Raw genomic sequence first — 21,028 nt, 5'->3', positions numbered from 1 at the left:
ACCCTCTACATTCAGTAACTGACCATGCAAACATGGTGTTTCCACTTGTTCTTTCATCTCTGGGGCGTGTGTGTGTGCATGTCTGTCCTGCCAGCAGATTTGAAATCCTAGAGGACCATACCTTGATTGTTCGCCAAGTGACCTCTGCAGACGAAGGCTCTTATACATGTGTGGTGGAGAACATGGTTGGGAAGTCTGAAGCGTCTGCCACGCTCACTGTACATGGTCAGTACAACCCAGCCTTCACACTTAATGCGCCACAATCAAAGCACCTTCTTCTCATGTATATGCAGTCCACTTTTTTTTTTTTAAGGCCTCAGGTTTCATTTTAATGGATGAGAAGTGTTTGCCTAAGAGTTGTTCCTAACAGGAGACCTAATCCTGTGTCATAGTGTCACAAATTTACCAAGAAATGACTTTTACACAGCCTGGGCGTTCAGCATGACCACGCTTTCATCATTGTGCCTTCTTGTACCGAATAATTGTTTCTAGGGTGCGTTTGTCTTAAGGCCTGAGGGTCATATAACAACAGCTAAGAAGACATAATAAAAGTTTGTTTGTGCAAACTAAAATGAGCATCAGAAGGAAATGTTCGTGACTACAGGAGCTAAGTTAATTTGGTCTAAGCTGTAATGCCACAATGACACCCTTAAGTTCTTAAATCAACGACAGGAAATAGGCAGTGAGATATCTCTCATGGTTGCACATGCAAACCAGTACGCATAAATACACACATACAGAGAAGCAGTTGGTGACATATACTGCAAAGACAGTAGGACTTAATTAAAGATGAGCTGGTTACATGCTGGGGACTGACATGGTTCCAATTACATTGTCTTCCTCCTTCTCCAAAAACCTGAGAAAATGAGCATCGGGGGGGCATAGCTAAATTTGGCAGACAATGGAAAAGACCGGGAATACAGCATTTGATGTTGTATTACTAGATTAAACAGATAGTTATTTTAGTGACTGCATGTTTCATATTAAAAAAGAAGAAGAACAAAAAAGCCTAACCTCTGTATGGCTCAAATCATAGTCACAACCCTAACCACAGAATCATTTTTACTGACCTAGAACATTTGGTTGATATTAAACAATTGCCATTATAAACAGTTGTAGTAAGCCAAGGAGCTTAGTCATAATAATTTTGCACAAGTTCCAAGTATGACATTGTTCTGGAATTACTAAATTAATATGTATTTATTCTGCCTGTATTACCTCTCTCTACTTTTCTCTCTCTCTCTCTCTACTCTAGAGATGTGGATAGATATGGCTATTTATAGAGAGGGTGCTTAAGCCACGCTTTACCACAGTCTCCACAGCAGTGTAGCACTGTAGTTCCAAAAGCAGCTGGTTAGCAAGCAATTCATTGCACTATAAATCTAGCTTTGACATCTTAAGATTTCCAGTTTTTCCGATCTACAAATGCATGTTTGTTAGTGTGGAAATTTTACAGCCAAGGTCCCAGTAGCTCCTACTTTTCCCCTCTATCCAGACACAATGCTTCATCCGCATCTCACCCTTTATGAGTTTTATGTCCTCATTAACCAATTGTACTTCTGTTAAACTATGCCTCTAGGCTGGCTGGCTCTGACTCAGACTGGCAATTACATGTGTTTTTCACACGTCACAGCCAATAAGTCTGCTGCACATAACTGGGGATAGACAGCCTGCTTTACTCTTTAACATCTGTGCTTTTCTTCCATTTCTTTAACGAGACATTGTGGGGGGTAACCTGTGTCACTTGAGATCCCTTTGAGAACACTAATCATATTTTAAAAAATGGTCAATACATCATACATCACACTTCATAAAAATAGAAGAGAAATAATAGTTTTGAAATGCTACTAACCACAATGATGAAGAATAACTGGAAGGATTATTGAATTGGCCTAGTGTGCACAGTGCAGGGTACCGAAGGGGCCAATGAGTTCCTAAGATCTTTTCATTTAAAGTGACCAACAATGAAATCAGTAAAAGAAATTAAACAACTAGCTTTCACACACGCACTACAATCTTTCCGCATATTAGCGCAAATGTCAGAAACAGTCCAATCAGACATTAAATAGACCTCAACCTACCATGTGTCCATGTGATGTCCACTATTGCATTATTTTGCAGTGTGAAAATAGCTTGTATTACAGTCTGGTGAAATCACAGCAAGCAAGGCTGTTCTTCTGTCTGCACGCTCTACCCACACAGCACCATCACATAAAGCAGACAGAGCATTTCCTAAAGTAAAGCAGGTCGTCTCTTATGGCGCACCAACAGGGAGAAAGTGTAACTTTGGACACCTGATGTGAACTACAGAGAAACTAAATGATTGCAAGCTCATGAACAGCCAAAGAAATAAACAAACCAGCCACAGAGAGACAGAGAGAGACAGGGAAAGAGATAGAGAACAACCACAAGGTGAAGCAGAATAATAACAAAGCACCTCTTTGACAGTTTATTTTGGAAGTCTTGCACATCAGGTGATCAGGTGCCTACAGTTTCATAACCCTTCAATGAACTGTAGAAAAAAAAATCTTTTAAAACTGTCCCTGCATCATTGCGATTGTGTGTGTATTCACCCTGATTATTCATTGCACTGCTTTTTTTGTGTCTTTTTTCCTTGTAGTCAATACTGGTAAGTTGTCGTCCATCCCTCATCCACCATCAGACAGCAACAAGAACTCATGAGTCCCTGTCACTGTCCTATCTTCACTGTAATTCCATTCACCACTACAGTATGTAATTCATGTTATGTGTGGGTAAATGAATAAAATATGTAAAGCTTTTCTCACACACACACTAATGTTATAATGCTGAGAATGATAAAAATGTGTAATGCTGACAGGTAATTAGGACCTCTCTTCTTCTGCAGTGCCCCCGGCTTTTGCCATTCGTCCCAGGAACCAGGTGGTGGCAGTGGGCAGGACGGTCACCTTCCAATGTGAGGCTACTGGCAACCCGCAGCCTGCTATTTTCTGGCAGAGGGAGGGCAGTGAGGTGAGACTGACCCTTAGTCTGTCATCACACTACTAAATCACTGCACAGTGTAAATAAAGATAATGAATGGCTTACTAACTGTGATCTTCATCTCCCCTTTAGAGTCTTCTCTTCTCCTACCAGCCACCGCAGCCCTTTAGCCGGCTGTCCGTCTCCCAGATGGGCAGTTTGACCATTACCAATGTTCAACGTACTGATGGCGGCTTTTATAGCTGCCAGGCTCTTAACATCGCTGGCAGCGTTATTACCAAAGCGCTGCTGGAGGTTACAGACTGTGAGTAAAAGGAAGTGGTGATGGAGGGCAGAGGAGGGGACTTTTATGTAGCTCTTTTGCAGCTTCATTCTTTTGTCTTTTGGCTAAGTGGACTGCTTTGTGGCAGCAGTCTTGTTTTGTTGAGCAGGTAAATTAAACTACAGTTTTGTTTTGGCTACAGACGGCAGTAATATGGGTGTGGTGGTTTGCCTTGGCTTCAGTCAGGAGAGGGATTTTATGAGATATTGTTCACATGTTGGGCTCAGAATAGTTGGTTTCTGCGGTGACTGTCTATAAAGAGTGTCTGTACTTACAGCGCTGTGCAAAAGTTTTGAGCCAGTCCTCAGTTCTTTATATTTACTTCCAAGGGGCCAGAATTTCTTGTAATTTTTTAAAGTGGTTTTGAGGAGTACCTCTGCAGTAGTTGTAGTAGCAGTAGTTTTTTGGGGGGTTTTTTTGGGGGGTTTTTTTGACGTTGGTTGCTTTTCCACAGTAGTTTTATATTTTCAGATTAACACTTATTTAACACTTATTTGTTTATTTTTATTTATTTGTTGTTAACTCAAGCAACAGTATCTGTAAGTCAGGTCCTTTCACAAATGTCTACTTTTGGATGAAGCCTCACCAGAAATGATCTCATTGGAATGGTGGCTGTCAACAAGCCGTTCTTAAGGAAAGGAAACAGGGAGAAGAGGCTGAGATATGACAAATTATACGAGAACCATACTAAAAATCAGAGGCAACAGATGCAATGATGAATCCAAATTTGACGGAGGTGCTCAGGAGAAGTACAACAGGAAGTGCTTACAGCCATCTGTAAAACATGGTGGAGGCTCTGTCGTGGTTTAAGTATCTTGTCAAAATGGATGTACTTATGCAGAATATGTGCCATCAGATTTTGATCCACCATGCAAAACCATCTGGACAGTGTCTGATTGGCAGCAGCTTCATTTTTCAGCAAGACAATGATACCACACTGCCAATGCAACAAAAGCATACCTGGATAGAAGAACTTGGGATTGTCTTGGCAATAAACAAAACAAAAGGCAGGCAGTATCCAAATAAGAGCTTTTTCTCATCCAAGGAAAAAGAGCTCATAGATCCAAACAGTCATCGTAAGATATATTAAATTGTAAGGTAAAGACTCTACTTAAAGACATTACAAGAAAGCTTGCCTAAGAGAGTTCAGGCTGTGTTAAAGACTAAAGGTACTCATGCCAAATATTTTAGCTCATTAGAATTGTACGAACTCTGTTTGTTCCATGTATGTTTGCAAGTTTCAATAAATTGCTTCATGTGTTTCCGGTTTTCCCAGCAACATATAAAGAAATGTGTTTTGACTCAAGACTTTTGCACAATACTATATAAATCTTCTCTTAAAGAAACATTTCCTAACCTGCAATTGTGCAGTAAATAGTCTAAATAAAGATGGCTGCACTGATCATCATTAATCATTAGTTTGCCTTAACACAACACAGCACAGACTGATTTATTGTACTCTAGATCTAGAGTTCAGTATATGAGGTTTTTATAGAAATTGGTCTGAGGGTCTCTCATCCAAACTGTACATGATGAAATAACTATGCTGATTGCCTTAAAAAGCAATTTGAATGTGCTCGGAGGCCTACAAAAGTAATTGCAGACACAAGTAATTGTGCACCTGTGTGGTGATGAATAACTACTCGTACGTCTGTGTGAGTTCTATGTACGTAAATACATTAAAGAAAATAATTGCTTCAGTTTTGAACAGACTGGTAATGCATCTACACATTGAGTTGATCAGTGCAGCTCTGTCAGTTGTCGTCGACAGTATTCTGCCCATACTGATAATGTGTCCTGCAGCCACCTTAGTATGAAAGTGAGAGTCTATTCAGTAAAAAGGAGGTGGGCTGTTCATGGGTGTTTTTAGCATTTTTCCAGCAGTCTGCACAGCTCTACACTCTCACTTGCACATTTTTTTCTCTCCACTCTCCCCTCCCCTAAATTCTATCCATCCTACCACACGCCTCTCATCCCCATTTAGAGTAGTGCATTTGTATGGTAATAACTGGTTCACATTACCTCTGGCAGTTTTCAAGGCACGCTTCCATCACCTTTTTTGGAGTTTTTTTTTTATTTTTTTATCTAGAGCCCCTGCCCCCATCCAGGGTTTTTTTTAAATGTAAGAGAGCGAGAGAGTCTGTTATCTAAGTTAGACTGTTATTAGTTGGGCTTTGCCAACATGATTGGATCCGGCTCCAGCAGTACCTACAACCCAATGAACGATTAGTTGCTCTCCGCTGGAGGGGAAAAGTTGATTTCTTTTTCCTCCACTGCCTGCGCAGCCACCTAAGCTTATTGTTCTCCCTCTTTACCAATTTACCTCTCAATATCTTCCACATCTTATCTGTCTTTTGTTTTTGTTTTTTTCCCAGGCCTTCATTTTCTCAACTATTCTCAGTTCTTATTTTTATTTTTCTCTCTCTCTTTATAACTTTAACATTTTATGAAAATGAATTCCTAATCTCAAATTCTGTAATATACCACTGGCAATAACACTGTTGTAGAGAGGAAAATGCAGAAAAGGGTTGGAGGGGGGAAAATGTCAGCTAAGATCTCACTTGTCCCCCAGCCACTGCCCATATATATGTATATATTTATAATTTACTATCAAGACACTGTTCACATAATTGATGTGTTATAAAAAACAGTGAAACTAAACATGCATTAAATATAGCAATTTAATTCTTTAAACAAATTCCTAGACATTTTTTTCACCAAATTATTTGCATGCGTTTATTTATTCTCACAAGTTGCAAGCAAAATATTTGTATGTATTTATTTTGTTGTATTTTATTGCCATTCTTTTTTTTTTTTAAACTGTCTTACATCTGTTTTTTCAAAAGCTTTTACATCACATGCTGTTTTGACTCTGACTGCACTGTGTATTTCCAATGAGACATGTCTATAATTAATACATGTCATTTTGTGGTTAAGTCATTCACTTTTCCATTTTGTTTTCCTAGCTGGGTCAGACCACCCTCCTCCTGTCATTAGACAGGGTCCGGTCAATCAGACTGTTTCTGTAGACAGCACAGTAACCCTGGGTTGCCAAAGTGTTGGCACTCCAACGCCTGCCGTTCACTGGAAGAAAGATGGTGTGGTGGTGTCTCCTGTGGACTCCCGTATGTCGCTAACAGAAACAGGATTGCTGAAGATTCACTATGCTAAGGTAGTAGATAGGAATACAGCACTTACTAAGAACCCGCACTGAGCCAAGGCCACCTGTCAATGTCTGCCTCCTCTGTATCTTCTATCCTTAGCTGGGAGATACAGGTTTCTACACCTGCGTTGCTTCTAATTCCAATGGAGAGGCTTCTCGGACAGCGTACTTGCAAGTTGAAGGTAGGCTATTCGGATATACAGAAATTTTTGCCAAAGTCCTGCTGGGTTAACTTTTGCATGATTTTTTTGCTGTCTCACTGGCAGAGTTTGGAGTTGTTGTCCAGTCTGGTCATCCCTCAGACCCTAGCCTGATTCCCAGTGTTCCATCTAAACCTGAGGTGACTGACATCAGCCGTACCTCTGTCACTCTATCATGGAAATCTGGCCCCAGTGGTGCTGCACCACCCACCTCTTACCTGATTGAGGCATTCAGGTTAGAGATTTGCAGGGTCAAACGTGTTTTAATGAAGTCATTCTGTTTAACATGGATTAAGCTTGACAAAATATTCCCTGTGTTTGTGTGCTGTCATTTTTGGCCACTCTCTGCAGTTACACATTAGGCAGCAGATGGGTGACCCTGGCAGAGCATGTGAAGGCGCAGACCTTTGTCCTGAGAAACCTGAAGCCTGGAACTGTATACCTCTTTATGGTCAGAGCAGTGAATTCTTATGGCCTGAGTGACCCCAGTCCAATCTCTGACTCCATCAGAACACAGGGTCAGTCTGGATTTTCCATTAGTTTATAAGCTTTTAAATGCCAGCTTAGCCACAAACACACTGAAATTTTATGCTTCTGTCCTTCCTTTGGTACACACAGACAGCACTGCCACTATGCAGGGAGTGGATCATCGTCACATCCAGAGAGAACTGGCAGATGTTGTTATCCACCTGCGCACGCCAACTGTCCTTTCGTCTTCCGCAGTCAGAGTGCAGTGGACGGTAAGCGACGCGACTGGCTTGAAGTTAATGTAACTACAGGAAAAAATAATTGCCTTGTTGTTGTTTTTTAAACATGTGGACAGATTTAACAAATGATATGAAAACCAAGGGGTCAGGATTTTAAAATAAAGATTATTGGTGCTGGCAAACCTTTTATTTTAGGGATTCTTGACTGAGAATCTAGACTGCCCAGTTTCCCAGCATTTATTAGCAGAGAATAAAGCACAGCATGGAGATGCAAATTTATTGGTCTGCTACATTGCCAATTTGTTCCAAGCACATAAGAATGTCTGATGCATTTTTCTGTGTGGATGCCTCCACAAAAATCTTTAAAAGCATCCCATTTCGTAATACTGTGGTTCAAATGGAAAGTGCTGAGTCCTATGCTGGCTTAATTTTAACCAGAACCTTACTGAATGGAAACCATAAATGACTTCATGTTGAGATTTACAGTGAGAATTCACAGATGAGAAAATGATAAAATGCATCACCCTAAAGGAACATTGAATTAACTGAGTTTTAACAGATCTGTTAAAACTGGTAGATGTTTAACTCACATGCGAATATTATTGTGAGCCTTTGAATTGAATTTGTTTAGTTTCCGGTGTTCAAAAAGAGTCTCATTGTCATGTGGTCTGATATCTTAACGTATTTTTATCTCTGTTAGGTTGAGCAGCAGTCCCCGTACATCCAGGGTTACAAGGTTCTCTACAGGGCGTCTGCTGAGCATGGCCAACCAGACGGGCAGTGGATTGTCCAGGAGTTACGTGCCCCACTTGAGGACGGGGTGGTGATCAGTCAGCTGAAGAAGGGATCCATCTACGAGTTCAAAGTGCGTCCCTTCTTTGACGAGTTCCAGGGAACTGACAGTGAGGTGAAGGTGGTCAGGACACTGGAAGAAGGTGAAGTTTTGTCTTAGACTATCTATAAATACCAAAGAGATAGTGATTTTAAATATCATTGTACATGATCATCATACAATATCAGCAACTCTGTTAATGTCTCCATTATTAACTGTGTGCTTCTTTGTCTTAGCCCCAAGTAGAGCACCCCAGGGAGTGACAGTCACAAAGACTGAGGCCAATGGCACTGCCATTCTCGTTTCCTGGAAACCTCCTCCAAATGCAGAAGAGGCTGGACTCATTCAGGAATACAAGGTTATTTAAAAAAAAAAAAAAGACAGCTATCACTCACTCACTCCTGTACTTGTCCTTCTGAGTCTGTGTATTGCACCTAAAATGCAAATTGTATCTCTGTAAGACTGAAGGTGCTCAGTGTGTCCCTCGGGCAATCACTGCCCTCTCATCTTCATCTCACCTTCTTCTCGACAGATCTGGTGCCTGGGTAATGAGAGTCGCTACCATGTAAACCAGTCAGTGGATGGCTCCACCTTCTCCGTGCTCATTTCCAGTCTGGCACCGGGGATTCGCTACAGTGTGGTGGTTGCAGCTAGCAATGGTGCTGGACCTGGAGTACAGAGTGACGTTGCTTTCTTTCAGTTAGGTAAATGTTCTGCCAAAATGCAGTGTTAAAATTAGAAAGCCACAGGTCTGAGCACAGCAACAGAATGTTTTAGAGAAAACCTCCAAATGCAGTTGATCAGAGCCTCCTTTGTGCGTTCAGTGAAAAATCTGAATGGAGCGTAATGCTGTTCTTAATTTGCTCATGGTTAGATTCACATTTTTTATGTTCAAGCAATGCCTTTCTCTCTTTGGGCCCATTAACAATTTTTTTAACATACTGAAGGGTTCAGTTATACTTTCTGCATTTTCTGTACATATGTATGTGTGGCAATATATGTTTGAACCTTCTCCTTTTGTTTTTACTGCTCAGACTCTGCAGGCCAGATGATGGATATCAGCGAGGAAAGAGACACATTGTCTCAGATCTCAGATGTGGTAAAGCAGCCCGCATTTATCGCTGGCATTGGTGCCACCTGCTGGTTGGTTCTCATGATTTTCAGCGTGTGGCTGTACCGTCACCGCAAGAAAAGAAGCGGCCTCAGCAGCACATACACTGGCATCCGCAAGGGTGTGTGCCTTTTCCCTATGTCCTTACTGTACAGTAGTAGATGTAAATATAAATTTCACATCTATATGGGCCAAATGTGCCTACATTTGATGACTGTTAGGACTGTAGAAGGGATCAAGCCATGACATGTTACCACCACACTGATCATCAATTGTCATTTCAGTGATATTAAGGAATATTTTCTGTGGCTGATAAGCAGATCACATCAAATGGTGAAAAACAGTCCGGTCTAATCTTTCTTTGACACAAAGACTTCAGAAACAAATTTGCATTTGCAGCTATGCAGACATTCAAAGGCTGACCTTTAATTGCTTATTTGTAGAGTGCCATTTCCTCAACATAGCACAGTTCTTGGAGCCACTGGCCTGTCAAACTGCCATTACCATGTGTGCTACAATATTGCTGTTATTTCTTCCCTGTCTCCTGGGTTGCCTGTCACCCTTATTAACCTTCTTCTGGGCACTTGTGTCAGAGGCAGCACTAACACAGGTGGCATGTGGTTATTAAAATACTTGTACACCTTAAACTTTTACATAAGGAGATGCCCATCACACAGCAGAGGTTGCATACAAAGGTCTGCAATGTTATAATGTACTATGGTAGTATCTAATAATTTAGATACTAAAGCAACTAAGTTACAAAAGAGTAAAACTGATTTTTCTTGTCGTTTGTTCCTTCAGTTCCCTCATTCACCTTTACACCTACAGGTATGTACTATGTTCTTTAGCTGCTAATACATGTTAGATTTTATGTGGCAAATGATTGGATATGTTTATTCATATAAACATCCCAACCATCTGTACTTAATTGCAATTTAAAATTGGAAACAGTTTGACATTTGTTTCATAGAACAATGGAGAGAAATATATGTCGTATGGACACATTGCAACAATGTACTTGTCCCATTGGACCAAGTGCATTGGCTTAGGTTAAGTTAATTTGTTTAAAATTTTTAAAATATGGAATCTCTCATACAAGATTAATATCTTTTATATAACATTTTACTGCTGGAGAAACTGTGAACAAGTGTTACTAAATCCGTTGTGAAGTTGTGTTGTGCTGAGATGTGTAAAGGAACAGACAATTATTTGTGTTGTCTTCATGCAAATTAAACCAGACAGTTTAACAGACACAGAAACCAGACACAAACTATACACCCCATGGATAGAAGCATGTAGACTTTTTGCTTTAATTTTTCTTTTTCTTTTTTTGCTTAGACTTCTTTCATGTTTTTTTCTGCCTTTAGCGCTTCATCTTTTTGACAGCTCATCAAGGCTGAATGTTTTCCTCTTTCTCTTTGCAGTTGCATATCAAAGAGGAGAATCAGCATGCAGTGCTGGCAGGTGAGGTATTTTTGTCCCTTTGTGTTGAATAAAAATTAATAAAAGAAATGCACTTGGACAGTGGAACCACTAGGGGGAGGTGTCTTCTTGCTTTAAATGTGCTGTAAGGCACCCAGTCCATGCTCACTCATTACTCATTTATAAAGGTGGCAGGTTGTGATTGACATCTCTGTGATCCTCCTTGTTGCAGACCTGGCCTTCTCAGCATGGGTGAACCCCTAAACCAGCTGTGGCTGCCAGACAGTTGGCCAAATGCATGTGCCAATCATAAGGACTGTAGCATCAACTGCTGCAATAATGGCAATGGCACTAGTGACAGTAACATGACAACATACAGCCGACCAGGTGAGTGCAGTCTCACAAACTCAGACTTAATTTAGCTCTGTTAGAAGCTTAGATACATATTGCTCAAGTAATAAAAATCATACACCTTGTAGCTGTGCTAAAATTTGTGTTTTTGCATGCTCATGTGCTGCTTTGTTTCACGTACTCAGCCGACTGCATAGCCAACTATGGAAACCACCCAGAAAACAAACAGGAGGGACAGCTTGGGTCTGAGACAGCCATATACAGTGATGTGAATCTCTCCAACAAACTCAATGAGATTAAAACATTCAACAACTCCAACTTGTGCTATGCAAGTCCAGGAGGGGATTCAGCAGCCACATATGAGCCTATTCCATATGCCACCACGCAGCTCATTCAGGCCAGCATTAAGAATAAGGCAGCCTCTGGCGGCTCAATAGCAGAGCCTCTGGATATACCCTGCTGGAAACAGCCCCCCAATTTGCCTCCAATACCAAAGGAGATGGCAGCACAGATGCAATACAACTTGACTGAACAAAAAAGTAATGGTAGGGAAGACCACCTTGATATGTTTTACACTATTTTTATTTTTTAAAAAAAGAAAGAAATATAGGTACATTTTTTTGTCTTCAGATCATTTGCAAGGAGTAGAAGGAATGATTCATCCTAAAGCTATCCCCTACAACCAGACCCGAGATCACAGCACAGGTGGCTCACACCACAGTTCAGACAGAGGCAGCAACAGCACCTCAGGTGAGGCCAACAACTAGTCTGTACTGTTTAATATTAATGAGGCAAACTGCAGGACTTTGTTTATCTTGATGTTTATTTTTCATTTCTCAGGGAGTCAAAATCAAAAGAAGGGAGTACGGGTCCCAAAGATCCCAAAACATAATGCAGTAAGCTGGGGAGAAGCCCTATCTCCTCCTCATGTTAATGCCTGGGACTGTGATGAATACAGCCTTCCCATGGAAAGAAGGTAGGAGGAAAAGATAGTTGTATTTCTACACAGCACATGCTGATAGACAGATTAGCATATCCCCTTCAGTTGCCAAAAGCAATATAGAAGCAATTAGAAGTTTACATAGACTCATCATGGGCATGAATGCGATGGTAATTTTGGGATTCTAACAACATCTTTCTTTTAACTGTTCTTTTTCCAAGGTGGAAGGGTTGTACATCATACATCTTTAACGATTAAAGAAAACAAGAATTAGCTTTACAAATTTTAATTCATTTTGGGTTTTTCTGTAATCCACAAAAGGACAATAGTATATTTACAGGGTCAGATATATACATACATCCAAATTAATATTTGGTTAAATGTCCCTTAGCAATTTGCCCTCAGCCAGATGCTTTTGATAGCCACCAACAAGCTTTTTGCATCATTCTAGGTGGATATTTGACCACTCATTTTGACCATTCTCTTTCAAAGAATTGGTAGAGTTCATTTAAATTGATAGGTTTCCTGATCAGGCCCAGCTTTTAAGCATAGTCGAGGTTGGGGCTTTGAAAAAACCATTCCAGAAGCTTAATTATAACCTACTTTATCCACTCCAAAACCAGTTTTAAAGTGTATTTGGGATCATCGTCGTGTTGGAACACCCAACTTTGCCCAAGTTCAAGTCATCTATCTGTTGAGTTGAGGTAAAGCTGAAAAATATAGAGGTAGTCCTCTTTCGTCATTATTCCATTCACTTCGTGCAATGTACCACTACCACTGGGTTCAAAACAGCCCTTGCGCATGACATCACCACCACCATGCTGTGCAGTTAGTACAGTGGTCTTAGGTTTGAAAGCCTCACCTTTATTTCTCCAAACATAACTCTTGTCATTGTGGCCAAATAACTCAATCTATGTCTCATCTGACTATAAAACATTTCTCCACAAGGTATATGGCTTTTCCAAGTGCACAGCTATACAGTTCAGCCAAGCTTAAATGTGCTGATTTTGGAGTAGGTGGTTTTTTCTCAGACCATCTAAAAGTTGTGGACAGTGATGCTGGTGTTGCAGTAGTTTTCTGTTCATAGCAAGCTTGAGCCTTGGTGGTTCCTGTATTCTTCCTAACATCCTAACTTATTTACTCACATCTAAGTGTGACAGTTTGAACCTTCTTCCAGACCCTTGGCAAAGTGGTGACACATTGAATAACTAGTACTTACATACAATTGTTTAAACTGATAATCTGGAAATCTGCAGTTTATTAGAAATGGTTCCAAGGTACCTGTCCAACTTGAACTCAACAGTTCTCTCCTTCTTAGATCTTCACTAAGGCCCTTTGACTTTCCTATTGTTCTGAATATTGGTCAATCCAATGAGTGCTGTCAGACAAATTGTTTATGATACGGCAAAGAGAAACTACGGGTTGAAGTCAATCATGATCACTAACAAAAAGTTAGTAGGCCTGGGCTAGTTAAAAGACATTTAAAACCTTTAGCACAGTTTAATAAATGCGTAAATGTATACATTTCAAAATTGTGTCCCTTGTGGATAAGGCCCAGTGTGGATTAGATTAGAAAAAATCCTAAATAAATTCAAATTTGTGCAAAAAAATCTTGTTGTTTTTTTTTTTGTTTTAAACTGTAAAAAAATGTATGTTATACACATAGGCATAGAACACCTTAAAGAAATAATTAAAAAGCCCCAGATTACCATGACATTCATGGCTATGATGAGTGGATATAAACGTCTGACCACAGCCTTACATAAAGTAGTGCATTTCAAACTGCTAGAAAACATGCACTTCTTTGTGCAAAAATATTATTACTTTTAGTTATTCTTCACTGACCCCCCACCCCCTGGCCCAGGACAAAACACGGTCTCATTGTAACAGCCAAACCAATTACAATATTCACATTTATGGCATTGTCTGACAGTCAGTTTACTATTAGAGCAGGATTATATAACTGGAATTACTTTATGAAATGTTTAATGGAAAAAAAGTTGCCATGCATTTTGCAAACCACTGGTTTGCCCAAGGACCTTAAGGCACCAATTGCTGCTGTGGATAATTTAATCTGTCACAATTGGGCAATTAAATTGTGCTTTTAGTTCACTTCTGTATGTTCTGTATTTTTCTTTGATGGAATGTGTTGATAGTGCACTGAGGGCTTTGCATTAATATCTAATGAATTGTGACTAATATGTCAGGACTTTGGTAAATGGTTGGACTTCTTTAGCCATTAGATTATGTCAGCTATTCTTTTTTATCAGTTTTAATCCAGAAGAGAGAACTGAAGGCTGTCCAACTCCACCAGTTAGAGGGCCAGTCTCATCCTCTACTGAAGTATCTTATAATCACCCACCTATCACACCATCACAGGGAGACCTGACTAATGGCCTACACAATCCAGCAGAACATCTCAGGTAACCCACGACCAAATTCAACGTGTATACATTTATTAAAATAAAACTATTGTCATGACAGAATTTGACAGATTTTTAAATTCATTTTACAGTCAACACGTCACAAGCAACCCTCGCCCTCTTTCCCCAACACATACCTACAGCTCAATACCCCTCTGCGTGGATACTGATGTACAGGAAGAGAATGATGAAGATTTGGAGGAGGAAACAGATGCAGAGCTCACTGAAAGTCATTACAGCCAAGACCACAACCACGAGAAGCACAAACACCAGCTGCACCACCAGTCCCCACACAAGCAGCTGCTGCATGGACTGGACCAGACCCCGGCCTCCAGCACTGGAGATCTGGACAGATCAGTCACAGGGTCTATGGTTAACAGCTGGGGCTCAGCATCTGAGGACAACATCTCATCAGGCAGGTCCAGTGTGGTCAGCACTTCAGAAGGATCCTTCTTTACAGATGGAGATTTCAACCAGGCAGTAGCCTCATCGCGGGATATTGTTGGCCTGCGCATGTGCAGATACCCAGAGGAGTCAGGTGAGGAAGCATATGACTGACAACCTCAGACCTTGTTAAAGAACATTTGAAATAGCCAAACTGTTCAACTTTTGCAGAAAATGTAGGGCTGTATTGCTCACAGAAAAAAGCTGGTGGAGGTGTTTTCTCATAACAATTATTATCATTATTATTATTATTATTATCATAGAGACAAAAACAAAAGTCAAATTCACTTCCAATTACAATAATAAGTGTAAGTTTACCATAATACCTTAATCTGTGCTATCTATGTCCATGGGATGATCTAGGGCGGCGGCAGCAGCGACCCAGCAGTCCCATGTCCACAGATAGCAACATGAGTCCTGCAATAACACATAAAAGGCCCAGGCGACATAAACAGAACCAATCTGCTCCACAGGGTTACCAGCCCAAAGACATCTTCAGTGATGGTAAAGAAAGACCCACGGATAAGTTTTGCTGTTGCATACTGTGTCTCTTAATGATTGCAATATTTAAAATTCTGTGCACTGCTCTTTCCACAGACACTTGTATGCCTCTGGATTTCACCAGCCAGATGTCCCATGGTGACTATAAAGTGAGGGGGGCCACGCTGCCTCGGATGGGCCCTGGGGAGGCCCGGGGTAGACGAGGCAGCACTGGGACTCACAGGGTCAAAGAGGCTACAGTTGAGGAAAGAGAGAGCCAGGAGAAGCACAAGATTCCATTAGCAGGAAAAGGAAGCAGCAAAAACCGACAGCACTCTGGTACTATATGGATAATGTTGCTCATTTTGAAACTTAAATTTACACCCAAATTATAATGGAGATTTTTTGCATTTTATTATTTTATGTGATCTTTTTTTGTCTCTTATGATTTTAGGCCATTGAATGTGTGATAAATTAATTAATTATTTAATTAATTGACTGACTCTTTAATTGATTGATTCTCTCTTTTTCAAGAATTTGGGGACATTCTTCTGTACAGTCGTCCCTCTTTCCCATCAGGACAAACTCAGACAGTGCCAAATGAGTCTAATTCATCCAAATTTGCATCATCTGGAGACTCAAGGACTAAACAGGGTGGACAGGTGGCACCTTTGGGACAGGTGGAAGAGGTACATGAAAATGTGTATCTAACATTTGGCATGTGTATATACATATATATATATATATATATATATATATATATATATATATATATGTGTGTGTGTGTGTGTGTGTATATATATATATATATATATATATATTCATGTGTGTGTGTAGGAAAAACAAAAAGAGGAATGAGACTAATGCTGTTTTGTTTCCACAGTTCCTGAAAAGCTAAGAAGCAATGTGAGCTCAACAGGAATATCCTATTGTTGCTTCAGACAAAGGACTACAACCTTTAAAAAAGTGGAAAAGACTCCAAAAATACTGCACAATATAAGTTTTTTTAAAAGTCAGATTTCTCATTAAGTGTTGGAAAAAAAGGAAAAAAGTGCTCTCATCTTTAAGTCACTAGACTTTTATTTGATGCACTGTTTATTGTTTGCTTTCTTTTGCTGACCAGACTCCAGGACACTGACCTGTTGGAGGCTGGCTCTAGTAATATAAATGCACATTTGATGGCAGTTGTGAGTGTCTACAAAAGTATTGTCCACAATGACTGCTTGATGCGGTCCAGTATGATCTTTGTTTGTCAGTTGTCTTGTTACTTTGCTATAATTGATATACAGTCATTACCTGCCATCTTGTAAATTGTTTACTGCCACAGAAGTGCTTCAAATTCAAATTTTATATAACAGTGTTAATGTTTTCTAAGTGATGTATATGTTGTCTTTGTATTATTTGTCCTACTTTGGTTAAAAAAGCACAATCACATAATTTTATTCTAAGTCATTGCTATATGAATTTTCAGTCTGGAGAAAACCCATTTTTTGAGTCTTGCTGATCATTTCATCATGCTGAGAAAAAGATTGTTGATTGTGATTGTGCATTCAGTTGCGTACATTTCAGCTGCTTTCATTCAGATCTGAACTATCTGTTGTGTGTACTGAGAGAATTGCATGCAGATTCACCTGTAGGAGGTTTTACTTAACACCATGACTGCTTTGTCCTCCCACTGGGATGATGAAAGTTTGTTCACTGACTGGTTTCATTTATTGTTTCTCTTCACTGAATTAATTCCATCTACTCCTCTGTTCCCCTGACCCTGGCCAACTTATGGTGTAGAGCTGGACAACATGCCAGTTTGCCAAAATACAATATGTGACTCGCTTACTGATGTTAATTCATATGTTGTAATTTGAAATACCTGGGCTGCTTGAAACCACAATGGCTACAACAGTCAGTGATATCCAACTACAAGTTTAGCCAACCAAACTGTTATCAGTCCAGAACTAGACTGAAGAAGTCGCTTGAATGAGTGACAAAACATTTCTCCCACTGAAAAAAGTTTTGTCCAGATGAACAGAGCTGAACTTTTTGGGAACTAGGCAGCCAGTTACCTAAAATGTTAAACCGGTCATATGTAGCCAAACAAATGTTGAAAGTCCATTTAAGTAAGGTCAAGTAAAAAATAACATTTATATTAAAAAAACAAAAACAATCATTTTACTGTTTATATGTTCTAGAGTTTAGTCATATTGTCCAGCTCTATTCTGTAAGTTAAATATGGAATAAATATGTCACTTTAACTACTCTCTTCAAATAAATATTGCTGTTCATTAAGCGACAAGAAATAAGGTAGTAGTTCATTTACTAACACAATACTGACAATATTTCTTCCACTTTCCAGTTTTAAAGGAGACAATCGTTATCACCTCACGAAGAATATATATGGCTAAATCTGGCCACTGTACACACCATGACATGTGTATTTACCCACATTTTTTGCATCTTTTTTCAAAAGTTAACAAACTTTGTCTTTGAAATGTATGTTTCTTAATGTGAGATGACAACCCCAATGCTGGAGACAAGGGTAGGATGCAACATGCATACAGACAGTAGCCTTTATTAATGAAATCAAAAGTCCAACCATTAGACAATCTACAAGGTGGAAAAGAATGATGACATTACCCAGTGGAAACAACCAGGGAACAGGACCTTATAAAAGGAAACACAGAACTATACAGACACTGAGAGGGAGCTAATTACACAGTGAGACAACGGAATGAGCTGACCGTTGGTAAAAAGAATTTGTGACAGGCAAGGACAATGGAGGGAAATGAACAAAGCAAAGCTCAAACTACACACAACAGAACACTATGTCAACATAAAACAGGAAATTAGAAAAAAAAAACATGTAGAACAAACAAAAATACAAGAGGAGAGCATGGAAATAAAACAATGATGTGAACTTGTCCTTTTTTCAGCTTTTGTCTGAAAATACAGAAAACACAAAATCCTGAAAGTTTCCCCACTGCTCAAGAAGTTCAAGTTATATGACATACAGTCCTCTGAAAAAGTATTTTCCCGAATCCCGATTTAGTTTTTTACATATATTTCACACTTCTACATTTCAGATCATCAAACAAATGTTAAAATTAGACAGAGATAACACAAGTAAATAAAAAATGCAGTTTTTAAAATGACTTCATTTCTTAATGAAAAAAAGAAGGTATCCAAACTTACCTGGCCATGAGAGAAAAAGTAGTTGCTTAAACCTACTAATTGAAAGTCACATTGCAGGGGAGGAATTTTAGTCCACTCTTATTTGCAGAATTTGAAGAAAGGGAAGTCAGCCACATTGGAGGTTTTTCAAGTATGAAAGTTTATGCTCATGTTTATGCTCACGAAGTATCGCAATTACATATGAGTCCAACCTTTGAATATGCCATATAAAAATCTTCATTTGTTTGTTTGGTCATTTTGTTCATGTTTTTAACCATTCAGAAGTGGACTTGTTGATGTGTTTTGAGTCATTCTCCTGCTCTAAAACCCAAATAGAGTTTCAGAGCACAAAACTGATTGTTAGACATTCTTCTTCAGGATTTTCTGGTAGACAGCAAAATTCATGGTTCAATCAATTATGGCAAGTTGTCCAGGCCCTGAAGCAGCAAAGCAGCCATGGGCCATCACACCACCAGCAGCATGTTTGACTGTTCATTTTATGAAATGCTGTGTTAGTTTAAAAATTTTTTTACTGGAAGAGAGATCTTCCAAAAAGTTCAACCTCTCCACAGATGTTTTCGCAAAAGTCTTTGGGATCACGGGATGTTATTTTTAGGAAATGTGAGATGTGACTTTGTTTCGTTTTGGTCAGCATTGATATCTGGAACTCTCTTCCTATGGGTGCCATTTTTCCAGTCTCTTTCTTATTGTGGAGTCAAAAATTCTTACCTTAACTGAAGCAAGTGAGACCTGGGGTTCTTTAGAAGTTGTTGTGGGTTCTTTCTGGCCTCCTGGTTGAGTGGGTGATAGCCTCTTGAAGTCATTTTGGTAATCTGGTCATTCCTGAAAAGTTCCATGTTTTTGCCATCACTGTGATTTTCTAGAGTTCCAAAGCCTTAGAAATAACTTTTTAACTCTTTCTAAGCTGATAGATATAAATGGCATTGTTCCTTACCTGTTTGTTGAGTTTCTTTAGATTGTGGCATGATGTGCTACTTTTTGAAACCTATTAGCCTGCTTCACTTTGTCAGACACAGCTAAAGAAACTGAAAAGAAATTCCAATTTCTAAAGAAAATGCCTAATCACAATTAGTTCATGATATCTGCGACATTAGCTATTATGAACATGTCGTCAAATGTACTTTCAGTCATATTTTTGTATTTGGTAGGTAGGTTGTTAATTAGTTTTTTTGGTTTTTGATTTACAGATATTACTTAGTTTATTCAGTTTATGTTGTGCACTTTGCAGTACAGCTACAGTAAATCCATCCTAGTTTGTGATTGTAAGGTGAGGTAAATTAGGAAACACAAGAAGAGAAACTGAGATTGTGTGATGGGATATACATTTTAATTAACATCATATAAACCTTAAGCAACAGAGGAGTAAAACCATGTGAAATAATTTAAAAAATTTGCTATTTCATATGTCAACTCTCCCTGGACTGACACAGTAAGTGGTATGTCACCTACAAATAATTACTGTGATTAATTCCACTATAGTGATGATCAGTGTTGGGGAGTAACAGAATACATGTACCGCCGTTACGTATTTAAAATACAAAATATGAGTAACTGTATTCCGTTACCGTTTTAAAAGGTGGTATTTAGAATACAGTTACTTTGATGAAATGAATGGATTACATGGCTGTATTTTCCTGTTTCATATGTTAGGCTATGCCCTCTCTATTTTTAGTTTCCACGCCGGTGGAAACCCAAACAAAACACGCATTAAGAGGCTCTGATGCCTGTGTCTCAATCTCGCGGCCCATGTCACCTCTACTTGCGGCCCGCAGAATGACGTGAAGAAATATTTTTAAAAATTATTCACAAAAATTATTTAATATGAAGGCAATAGGCAGAGTGTTACAGGCATTGCCTTAAAGAATGTAGCCTCATGGGCACTGTAGTCTGTGCTGCAGGGAGAATGGACTGCCATACCCGTTATGTGTCTGTGAGCACCAGGGAGGGAGAAAAAGAGTAGAAAAGTACGAGTTGTCACCAACCAGAAACGGGAAATGGAAGCATGTAAATATAATAATAACCACTGCAGCCAAAAAGAGTGCCTGACGAGCCCAGTTGTAAGTAAGCTATTAAGACTCGACTGTACACTGTGTTCGTGTTTTCCTCCGAAACAATAAGTTCCATTGGAGCAGCCTTTCAACGCCTCTCTCTGTCTCTCGCGAAGTTGACCCAGACAACAAAGTAAAGCTAGTTTTCAGCTACGAGCCCAACACGGAACCCAACGTATTAGCCAGAGGTCCCTTTACGGTTTTATGCTTTTACGGTTCGGAGCCCCGAACCTGTTTTACAGGTGCGGAATAGTTTTCTATACAAGATCGCTGCAAAAAGTGCAGCCTTACCTAATGTCAACCTACCCATATGGAAAAGATATATATAAATCTTATAAAGTTTGTATCTGTCTTGTGTGAAACTTGTATGAAAAGCATACAAGAGTGAAAACAGATATAAGATCCCTTGAAAAATTATATAATGAAACTTGTATGTTT

General features: G+C 39.4%; 1 protein-coding gene across 1 annotated transcript in view; it reads left to right on the top strand.

The window, feature by feature from the left end:
• Positions 1–16,676, top strand: part of LOC134635873 (roundabout homolog 1-like) — a 79,427-nt gene extending 62,751 nt beyond the window's left edge. Inside the window, exons 6-30 of the mRNA XM_063485505.1 lie at positions 98–225; positions 2,621–2,629; positions 2,867–2,991; positions 3,094–3,265; positions 6,250–6,455; positions 6,547–6,628; positions 6,713–6,881; positions 6,998–7,164; positions 7,265–7,386; positions 8,054–8,288; positions 8,422–8,543; positions 8,718–8,889; positions 9,220–9,417; positions 10,098–10,124; positions 10,721–10,760; positions 10,951–11,105; positions 11,255–11,614; positions 11,700–11,819; positions 11,910–12,045; positions 14,280–14,432; positions 14,525–14,970; positions 15,240–15,380; positions 15,474–15,695; positions 15,891–16,045; positions 16,240–16,676. Coding sequence (XP_063341575.1) covers positions 98–225; positions 2,621–2,629; positions 2,867–2,991; positions 3,094–3,265; positions 6,250–6,455; positions 6,547–6,628; positions 6,713–6,881; positions 6,998–7,164; positions 7,265–7,386; positions 8,054–8,288; positions 8,422–8,543; positions 8,718–8,889; positions 9,220–9,417; positions 10,098–10,124; positions 10,721–10,760; positions 10,951–11,105; positions 11,255–11,614; positions 11,700–11,819; positions 11,910–12,045; positions 14,280–14,432; positions 14,525–14,970; positions 15,240–15,380; positions 15,474–15,695; positions 15,891–16,045; positions 16,240–16,254 — 3,877 coding nt within the window. The 3' untranslated portion in view covers positions 16,255–16,676. The remainder of the gene's footprint in view (positions 1–97; positions 226–2,620; positions 2,630–2,866; positions 2,992–3,093; positions 3,266–6,249; positions 6,456–6,546; positions 6,629–6,712; positions 6,882–6,997; positions 7,165–7,264; positions 7,387–8,053; positions 8,289–8,421; positions 8,544–8,717; positions 8,890–9,219; positions 9,418–10,097; positions 10,125–10,720; positions 10,761–10,950; positions 11,106–11,254; positions 11,615–11,699; positions 11,820–11,909; positions 12,046–14,279; positions 14,433–14,524; positions 14,971–15,239; positions 15,381–15,473; positions 15,696–15,890; positions 16,046–16,239) is intronic.
• The last annotated feature ends 4,352 nt before the right edge of the window (positions 16,677–21,028 follow it).

The sequence above is a fragment of the Pelmatolapia mariae genome, linkage group LG10_11 (genome assembly GCF_036321145.2).
Source record: "Pelmatolapia mariae isolate MD_Pm_ZW linkage group LG10_11, Pm_UMD_F_2, whole genome shotgun sequence".
Lineage (NCBI taxonomy): Eukaryota > Metazoa > Chordata > Actinopteri > Cichliformes > Cichlidae > Pelmatolapia > Pelmatolapia mariae.
Note: the sequence above shows the minus strand (reverse complement) of the source record. Positions and strands in the feature narration are given on the sequence as shown.